This window comes from Solanum dulcamara, chromosome 7 (genome assembly GCF_947179165.1).
Source record: "Solanum dulcamara chromosome 7, daSolDulc1.2, whole genome shotgun sequence".
NCBI classification, from domain to species: domain Eukaryota; kingdom Viridiplantae; phylum Streptophyta; class Magnoliopsida; order Solanales; family Solanaceae; genus Solanum; species Solanum dulcamara.
Genome location: NC_077243.1, coordinates 2,133,252 through 2,143,647, shown reverse-complemented (window position 1 = coordinate 2,143,647; position 10,396 = coordinate 2,133,252). Strand labels below are relative to the sequence as shown.

The 10,396-nt window shown below is 34.6% G+C and overlaps 1 protein-coding gene across 1 annotated transcript; it reads right to left on the bottom strand.

Annotated features, from left to right (window-relative positions):
• Positions 1-4,561: 4,561 nt before the first annotated feature.
• Positions 4,562-7,606, bottom strand: LOC129896713 (protein transport protein SEC13 homolog B-like). Its single transcript, XM_055972666.1, has 2 exons — positions 7,504-7,606; positions 4,562-5,823 (listed from the first exon to the last, which is right to left on the bottom strand). The coding sequence occupies exon 2, from the start codon at positions 5,751-5,753 to the stop codon at positions 4,848-4,850; it is 906 nt and encodes a 301-aa protein (XP_055828641.1). The 5' UTR covers positions 5,754-5,823; positions 7,504-7,606; the 3' UTR covers positions 4,562-4,847.
• Positions 7,607-10,396: the final 2,790 nt, after the last annotated feature.

Sequence of the window (10,396 nt, the reverse complement as noted above, 5' to 3'; positions counted from 1 at the left end):
GAAGCAAATAACAATGTCGAGTACGATTAAGTTTGACGTTGAAAAATTCAATGGGACTAATTTCTCATTGTAGAAAATAAAAATAAAAGCGATACTCAGAAAAGACAATTGCTTAGATTTTTCCCCAATAACTGAATACTTTTGTCTGCAATTGAAGGCTGGCCCACAGATTTTATTGATGACACCAAGTGGAATGACAAAGACAGCAACGCAGTTGCTGATCTACACTTGAAACTAGCTGATCAAGTGTTGTCTAGTGTGGCTGAAAAACGGACGGCGAAGGAATATGAGATACTCTTACGGGATTGTATGAGGCCAAATCTTTGGAAAATAAAATCTTCTTAAAAAGAAGATTGTATACTATTTGAATGACAGAGTCCATGTCGATTACTGAACACATCAATACTTTGAATACTCTATTTTTGCAACTTACAATAATGGGTTGCAAAATAAAGGGGACTGAACGTGCGGAGCTTCTACTTCAAAGTCTGTCTGACTCTCATGATCAACTCATTATCAACCTGACAAATAATACAGACAGTTTAGTTTTCGATGAAATTGCAGCCGTTGTCTTAGAAGAAGAAAATCGGCACAAAAATAAGGAAGATAGACAACCAAGTTCGCAGCAAGCTGAAGCTTTGATGATGGTGAGAGAAAGAGCAACGGAACGTGGTCTCAGTGGGAGTCACAATCATGGTAGATCTCAATCAAGGAGTAAGAAGAATATAAAGTGCTATAACTGTGGCAAGAAAGGACACTTCAAGAAAGATTGTCGGTTCAAAAAGAAGAGAAAACACCCTGAGCCATCAAATGCTCAAGGGAATGTTGCATGTACTTCAGATGATGACAATATCTTATGTAGTGAAACAATATCAAATAATGAAAACAGAAAACATTTCACCGATGTCTGGATCATGGACACAGGACCAACATGGCACATGACTTACCGAAGGGAATGGTTCCATCAATATAATTCTATCTCAGGAGGGTCTGTGTTCATGGGAGACGATCATGCTTGGGATGTTATTGGTATTGGGTCCATCAAAATAAAAATGTATGATGGCATGATACGCACCATCCAGGAGGACGACATGTAAAAGACTTGAGGAAGAATATATTGTCTTAGGGACAATTAGATGATAATGGATGTTTATATAAGACATATGGTGGAGTCATGAAAATATCCAAAGAAGCGCTTGTAGTGATGAAAGCGGAAAAACTTCCTGCAAATTTATATATGCTTAAAAGTGAAACACACCAAGAAGGAGAAGCATCAACCGTGGCAGCAAGTTCATTTAAAAAATCAACAATGATATGGCGTCGTAAACTTGGCCATATGTCGAAACGAGTTTTGAAGATTCTTGCTGAGCAAAAGCTTCTTCCAGGGCTCAAAAAGGTTTCACTATCCTTTTGTGAGCATTGTGTTACCAGTAAGCAAAATAGACTGAAATTTAGCAGTTCCTCTGCTAAAAGCAAGAAAATACTAGATCTGGTCCCCTCTAATGTCTGGCAAGCACCAGTGAAGTCCCTAGAAGGAGCGAAATATTTCATGTCATTTATCGACAATTACTCTAGGAGAAGCTGGATGTATCCAATCTAGAGAAAGAGAGATGTTTTTCCGATTTTCAAAGAGTTCAAAGCGCGGGTGGAACTTGAATCTAAGAAAAAGATCAGATGTTTGAGGACAGATAATGGAGGAGAATACACTGGTGATGAATTTGATAACTTCTGTAAATAAAAGGGTATTAAAAGGCATTTCACGGTGGCATATACTCCATAACAAAATGGAGTAGTAGAGCGGATGAACAGAACCTTATTGGATCGGACAAGAGCTATGTTGGCAACTGCAGGGTTGAAAAAACCATTCTGTGCAGAAGCAGTCAAAACCGTCTGTTATGTGCTCAATCGGTCACCATCAACCGCAATTAATCTGAAAAGTCTAATGGAGATGTGGACAGGAAAACCAGCTGATTATTCTCGACTACATATATTCGAAAGTCCTGCTTATGTTATGTACAACACCCAAAAAAAATCGAAGTTGGATTCAAAATCTAGGGAATGCATTTTCTTAGGGTATACTGATGGAGTCAAGGAGTATCGTTTGTGGGATTCCACAACCCGCAAGGTGGTAATCAGCATGGATGTTGTATTTGTTGAAAACAGGATACAAGCAAAAGAAGATATCATTTCAAAAGAAAAATCAAAGACTACTACAGTTGAAGTTAAAGAAATAGAAGAAGTTTCAGTTTCTTTTGAAGTAGCACCAGAGCACGAAGAATAAGAGGCAAGCTGAGATCGAAACTCCAAAAGTTCGACGGTCAATGAGGGAGAGAAGAGAACCAGCTTGACACTCAAATTATTCTATTGAGAGTAATATTGCATACTGTCTACTAATAGAAGATGGAGGGCCTTCAACTTTTTACGAGGCTATGAAAGGTCTAGAATCATCTTTGTGGGTGGCAGCAATGCAAGAAGAAATTGAAGTTCTTCATAATAATAAAATATGGGATCTTGTTCAATTACCACAAGGAAAGAAAGCCATTGAAAACAAATGGGTCTACAAGATCAAACGCAATGGTAATGATCAAGTGGAGAAGTATCATGCAAGATTGGTGGTGAAAGGATTCGCTCAGGAAGAAGGTATAGACTTCAATGAGATATTTTCTCCGATGGTTCAACCACAAAAATTCGAGTGGTCCTGGCGATGTGTGCTACATTTGACTTGTACTTGGAGCAGTTAGATATCAAAACTGCATTTCTTCATAGAGAACTTGAAGAAGAAATTGATATGCTCCAACTAGAAGGTTTTGAAGAACAGGGAAAAGAGAACTTGGTTTGCAGGTTGAACAAATCTCCATATGGTTTCAAACAGGCGCCGAGATGTTGATATAAGAGATTTGATTCCTTCATTATAAGTCTTGGATACAACAGACATAGTTTAGATCCTTGTGTTTATTACAAGAGATTTGGTGATGACGATTTTGTTATTTTGCTGTTGTATGTTGATGACATGTTGGTAGCAGGCCCCAACAAAGATCGTCTCACAAATTTAAAGGCATAGTTGGCTAGGGAGTTTGAAATGAAGGACTTGGGACCAACAAACAAGATTCTAGGGATGCAAATTCACCGAGACAGAAATAATAGAAAGATTTGACTTTCTCAAAAGAACTACTTGAAGAAAATCTTGCGACGCTTCAAGATATAAGACTGTAAGTCAATTTCTACCCACTTCCTATTAATTTCAAGTTATCCTCAAGTATGAGTCTTAGCAATGAAGCAAAGAGGATGGAGATGTCTCGAGTACCGTATGCATCAGTAGTGGGAAGTTTAATGTTCGCCATGGTATGTACAAGACCTGACATTGCACAAGCAGTGGAAGTGGTTAGTCGATACATGGCTAATCCTGGTAGAGAGCATTGGAATACTGTTTAGAGGATTCTGAGATATATCAAGGGTACCTCAGATGTTGCAATATGTTATGGAGGATCAAACTTTACTGTTAAAGGCTATGTTGATTTAGATTATGCAGGTGATCTTGATAAATGTAAGTCCACCACAGGTTATGTGTTTACTTTTGCTGGAGGAGTTGTAAGGTGGGTTTCAAAACTGCAATCTATCATGGCTACATCTATGACGAAAGCAGAATTGTAGCAGCTACAAAAGCTAGCAAAGAGGCAATATGGATACAGATGTTACTAGAGGAGCTCGGGCACAAACAAGAGAAGATTACTCTGTTTTATGACAGTCAGAGCGCTTTACATCTTGTAAAGAATCCACCATTTCATTCAAGGACAAAGCACATACGAGTTCAGTATCACTTTGTTCGTGAGAAGGTGGAAGAAGGCAGTGTGGATATTCAAAAAATTCACACTAATGACAACCTAGCAGATATGCTTACGAAGCCGATCAACAGTAACAAGTTCATATGGTGTCAATTTTCTATTAGCCTAGCAGAAACATAACATTGTTGTAATTGGGTAGAAAGAATGATGTGAAGACTTAATTGATTCTCAATTAAATCTTCAAGTAGGAGAATGAAAGAAAAAGAAGTCAGCAATTGTTGCTCCTTTTTTGAAAAATGAAAGAAAAAGAAGTCAACAATTGCTACTTCTTTTTTGAAAAAAAAAACACGTACAAGGAAAAAAGAAAGTGGCAAAAACGCGTTTTTCTTCTTTTGACAATTAAACGCGTAGAAAACGCGTTCCTCTTTTGACAGAAACGCGTTTTTGTTTCTTATAAATAAAGGGTATTCTGTCCTCATTTAAATCATCCCAGAAAAAGAGAGTAAGAATACAAAGAGAGTTATACACCAAGATAAATATTTTAGTCTTGAGTGTCCTCTTTAGTAGTTGTTCCTTTTACAAGAGAAACGTGTTAATTATTTTTTTTGTTGTATTTGAGAGCAGTGTACTCCATATTTTAATAGTGAGATCCTTCTACCCCGTGGTTTTTCCCCTCTATCTGTTTGAGAGATTTCCACGTAAAATTCTCGTGTTCAATTTATTTTTATATTTATTGTCATATCAAACTTTAATTGTGGTGTTTCCTCCTCCCAACAAAAGATACTTTGACAACATAGAAAACGTGAATCTAGTCTACGAAATGGTTGCTCAAACATATCTGTTCTTCCGTCAAACACCACATGATCGTGGTGTTATATAACACGTTGATATAGTGAAGCATAATCTATATATCAAGATAATAGACAGTTCATGAACAACTTCAAGTTTCCTTATTCCTTTATCTATTGCAAAATACCTAGAGTTTTATTAATCTGATATAATCCCCTTAATATGAGTGAATATCCAGAAATATTCTGGACCCAAGGGTGAAAAATGTGTCTAACTTTATGTATCTACTGTCGTCACTGGTTGCCATTCACCATCCACTGCTTCGTTCCACAATGTCACATTGTTATTGCCATTAGCCACAGCCAGTATGTTTCCTGTTAGCGACCATGAAACTCTCCAAACGGGGGCACCAAAATCCTTCAACACTTTGCCCTCCCATTGATTGCCTTCTTTACCAACGGTCCATATAATCACTCTTCCATCTTCAGAAGCACTCGCGATAGTTGACTTTGGTAGCCCCAAGTTAGGGGCCCAAGCGACGTCCCTGACCCAATCAGTGTGCATTTGAAGAGCTGGGAAGCAATCCAACTTCCAAATTCCATCAAAAAGCTTCCACACTTTAACTGTATTGTCACAGCCACCAGATGCAAGCTTTGGAACAGGATTAAGCAGTTCAGAGCCTACAAGAGAGCCAGGAGCTGTTGATGGCGCCCACGAAACAGATGTAACACCTACTGGATGAGCCTGATCGATTCGTAATGTCTCCCACACATCTTCTGATCTTGCAGTGAAAATGGAAATGTTCCCATCAGAAGATCCACAAGCCAAACAAAGGCCCAATTCATGAGGAGCCCAAGCTATTGCATTGACTGAAGCTTTATGGTCATCAAAAACACGTGCTAAGCTCCACTCATTTTGAGTACCTTCCTTCCAGATAATTACCTTTCCATCAGAAGAACAAGAAGCAAGGAGGGAACCAAACTTAGGGTGAGCCCAAGCTACTTGCCACACTGGTCCTTGGTGACCACTTATAGTAGCCAGTTGCTGCGAAGACGAACTGCTGACCCCTGTTATCTTAATGGTGCAGTCGGAAGAAGCTGTTGCCAGACGCTTACCATAGTAATCCATTGCCACATCGTGGACCGTGTCAGTATGCCCACTTTCTATCTTCTGTGAAGGCATTTTCCTTTTCCCGTTAAATGAACCTTCAGATGCTTCTTAATTTCTCTGTACTGGATGTTTCAAATCCTCTCTGGCAAAAATCATGAACAATATCAAAATATGCTAGTTGATAACGAATTCAGAAGAAGATGAATAAATATATTTTGAGCACTAGGCATGTGCAATTTTATGATGCAAAACAAACAGCACCAAAAGCTGACAATCTTCATATGAACTCAATGAAGGCAAAAAAATAAGAAAGAAGGACAAATAGCATAGACTAGAGAATCACACAAGTGGCATGCCATAAATGGGAGTATGGTAAAATATTACAAACTTTAGTGAAAACCAAATAAATCTAACAGTGATGTCCATCATAGAAAGAATATTTGAGAAGACCTGCTGCCTATGGGCATCCGACTGTCTCAACCAAATGGTGAGAAATGACATAGGCAGGATATGCCTAGATGAACTGTTAAAACATGGATAACCGATACTGAAGAATCAAGAAGAAACTTTTGCTCAAATAGTTTCACATTCATCTTTTAGTAATGCTCTTTTGATCATATTTAATGATGCAGAGTCATATTTGCAGTGTCTTTATATTAGACAAATCAACAAAATATGATCTTGCACTGTTCAGATTCTTAAGAATTCAAAAAGAACAAGATCACTTGTTTGAGCTTTAGCTCTATGCTACCAGTGAAATTAAAAAGAACACTAAGAAACAGGATGGATGTTACTAAATATGCGATGTATCATTCAAAAGAGATAAGAAGCTGAAGCCTGTCTCATTTCACTCCAGTAAAGATGACAGGAGTTGTGTTCCAAAATCAGGTAACTGCTTAATAACTTTTTAGACATGGGAAAATAAAACCAAATTATACACACACCTCATTGCTAACTCAATAACTTTTTAGACATGGGAAAATAAGACCAAATTATACACACACCTCATTGCTAATTCAACAACAACAACAACAACAACAACATATCATGTGTAATCCCACAAGTAGGGTCTGGGGAGAGTCGCGTGTACGCAGCCTTACCACTTCACACAAGTAGAAAGTTTGTTTCCAATAGACTCTCGGCTCATTGCTAAAATTCATATATAGAATTTTTGAAAGTGAGATTTCATTAACATTACCTAAGTTACCATTACATTTCGAGAAATATTCATGAGTAAAACTAATTTGTTGAGTCAAACTGTCTCACTACTGGGACAGAAAGAGCAATTGATCTTAGAATCTCACCAACATATATTTTCAAATATTTCTTCTCATTTTCTTTTCTTTAGATAACGTGCACGATAATTTTGATTTTGTTGTTCATACAATAATTCCCCTTCTAATTTTCGAAGGTCAATTTGACCTATTTTCTTTTTAATCGTTTAAAAATTTTAGACCGTTTGGAAATAATAGGCATTTTTATATGTTGTAAAATTTTCTGTCAAAAATGACGAGAAAATATATACGAAAATTTTAGTCAAATACTTTTTTTCTTCAAGTCCTGCGGAAGCAAAATAAAACTAAAATTGTGATTGGACCAGCGTAATTTCTTTTGCTAAAATTGAACATCAAAGCTACATAAACAGATAAACACTAATCGAAGCGCTTTTGTGAACAATAGCAACTGCATATTCAAACAGGGCTTATTCTACTGTTCTCTTTTCGATACCACCACTTTTATGCGAGTAAAAACAGCAAACAACGAAAAATTAATCAAATTATATATATATAAAAAAGGATCACTGTAAAGAAAGATAACTTACGCCGTGATTTCGCCGGCGATCGACGAAGCCTCGCCGGAGAGAGATGAATCAATCCAAAGTCAACTTGACGGGATAAAAACACTACAGGCCCAGTAAATCCGAAAGTGGGTCCAAAATCGTAATTTAGGTCTTCTTCACAATTTATTTATTTGCTGGGGTCTACTGGTGACGTAATTTTAACTAATAAAAACATGACGAGTCATAAAATGGCCCACAAAACTTGTCCACGTTGTCAAACGTGGCGGAACGACACCAGAGAGCCTTTGACTTCCCTGGAATTCTTTTTGCCCCGAAAATTCCGTAAATTGAATAAAAAAATGAGAACTTCTAAAATAAAATAGTTTTAAGAAAAAGGAAAAACTATATAAATAAACAGACTAACTATTAAATTTCATGTTACTTTAAAATAATTATACAATCACACGCTATTTCGAATAAAAATATTTAAAATTTATTTGACCAAACTTTTTATGTGTTTGTTAGAAGTTTGAGTACTTTCAAATTATCTGAAATTAAGCTTTGACAAATCAAAATTCAGACACCTAACTCTAAAGACACTTAAATACGGCTAAAATTACAAGAAATTAAGAATTTAGGTTATCCTTTAGGGGTTGTTTGAAATTAATTTGTTTCGTGTTTGATTTGAGATATAATAGCTAATTTTAGAAAATTATCTATTTTATCATTTATATTGAGATGATAAAATTATTATTCCATAAAGAAAAATGAGACAAAAATCTCATGAAATTTCCCAACTTATGAAATATTTTTACTTACCACATTTCACGTACAAAATGATCGGACCCATAAATCAATTATTTGTGCACTTCCTTTATGAACTATTTAAAACATAAATATGATTTCCATCACCGCCTAAATATCGACCAAGTAATACCAATGCAAACATTACTATTGGGTTAATAAGGTCAAGAAAACTAATTGGGCTAATAAAGACTACCAGAGTCTTGTGGGAAAACTACACAAATTAAATATACATATTAGGTACAATATTTAATCAAATTGGATTCAATCCAAACTATTTATCTTGATTAAATTTATGGTCCAAACTATTTTTTCGATTATCCATTGTTCTATTTATTGAACCATTGTTTATTCATCCTTGAACAGTCCTTTCACTGAAATATTGTCTATTATATGTATACCCTAATGCTATGAGGGAGTAAGTAAATAGTGTTTTTACTAAAGCACGACTTCTTCCTCTTTAATATCATCAGAATATATATATACTTTGATGGTATTAAAAAGTAAACGTAAATTAGTAATTAAAAATAAGAAATATAAAAGTAAAGAATAACCTTTTATAAATAATTTTCCTTTTTGAATACAAGCGTTCTTTTCCCTGGTCTCATTCAATAACATTCTAGATCGTTACAAATGATCCAATAAGGAACTTAATTGGGCTAATAAATGTTACCCAGAACCCAAAATATATTTCCAAAGTAATCATAATGAACCTAAATGGGCCAACAAACATGATCAGCTCCATCCAAACACACTTTTAAACTAAGATCAGGTGTATGAGTATCTATCAATTTATATTTGGATTTTCCATATAATTAAATAAAATTCTATATTATTAAATTTAAAGCTAAAAAAAATTCTTATTCACCAAACAAACAAGTTTTCTTAAGATTTATAGCAAATCTGAGAAAAAGCGTTTGTGCACAACCCTTCCCTTTGTGCGCAGCCTCCTGCCAATACTAATACAATTTTATACATATATCATGCTTTATCAAATTTTATGCAATTTATGTGTATTTTATCAGAATTACTATATGCATACAATTTATATACATATTTTATATACAAAATATTTTAGAAACCTAACTTATACAATATATATGTATAATGAATCTTGTGGTCTTAAATCAAAGATATGTAGAATCTATTAAAATGTTCTTTAATCTTGTGACCTACATATCGTGTGAAAAGTTAAAATTGAAGAGTTTTCAAAAAAATAGAAATTAAGACAAATAATTAAAAATACATTAAAAGACATAATCTTTATTGTACTGCATTTACCTACCTTATTTTAATTTTCGTATAACAATTCTTGTAAATTATTTATTATCAAACTTATATTTAAAATTATATTTGGAAGGCTTATCTTCGAGTACCATGTGATAAGAATGTGTTTGTAGTGTTTAAAGATAAGTTCTACAGAATGATAATTATACCAACATTGTTGTATGAGATAAAGTGTTGGTTAGTCAATAATACATGCATTATAAGAGGGGAATGCTCACATGGATAGGAACAAAGTCATACCCAACAAAGCGGGAGTTGCCTTTATGCCGGATAGGATAAGGAAAATGAATTTAAGATGGTTTAGACATCGTATAAAATAATAACAATAGATTGGAACATTAGAGGTAAAAATGGACTTTTTTCACTATACTCATATTGGATGACTCAAGTTCCCAAATAGTGTTGTCTGTTCTTCTTTTTTTTTTTTTATTTCAAAATTAAAATTAAAAAACTCTAATGGAAACACTTTGTTAAAAGTTAATGTATACATTCAATCGAAACACAACTTACTTTGACCGTCTAAATAAAATACTCTCTTCATTTCCTATTGCATGTCAAATTTTGATTTGATACACTTATTAAAAAAACAATAATTGATAGAGTGAGTTTATCATTTTACTTTTGTTAATTGACAGAATTTTAGATATATTTACTCACTATATTTTTCAAATACATTAACTCAATGTTAATAAATTGACGATATAATAAAAAGAAAAATATTATCGTTTCTTGATTTGTCAAAATTGACAAGTAAATAAAAACGGAAAGAGTGTCATAACAAGTACACATAAGCCTAAACAAAATTAATAATTCACGCAAAAATATTAATTGAGCACCCAATCTC

Bases quoted from the DNA above. Each gene is read 5' to 3' on its own strand.
- LOC129896713 (XM_055972666.1), bottom strand. From the start codon at position 5,753: ATGCCTTCACAGAAGATAGAAAGTGGGCATACTGACACGGTCCACGAT.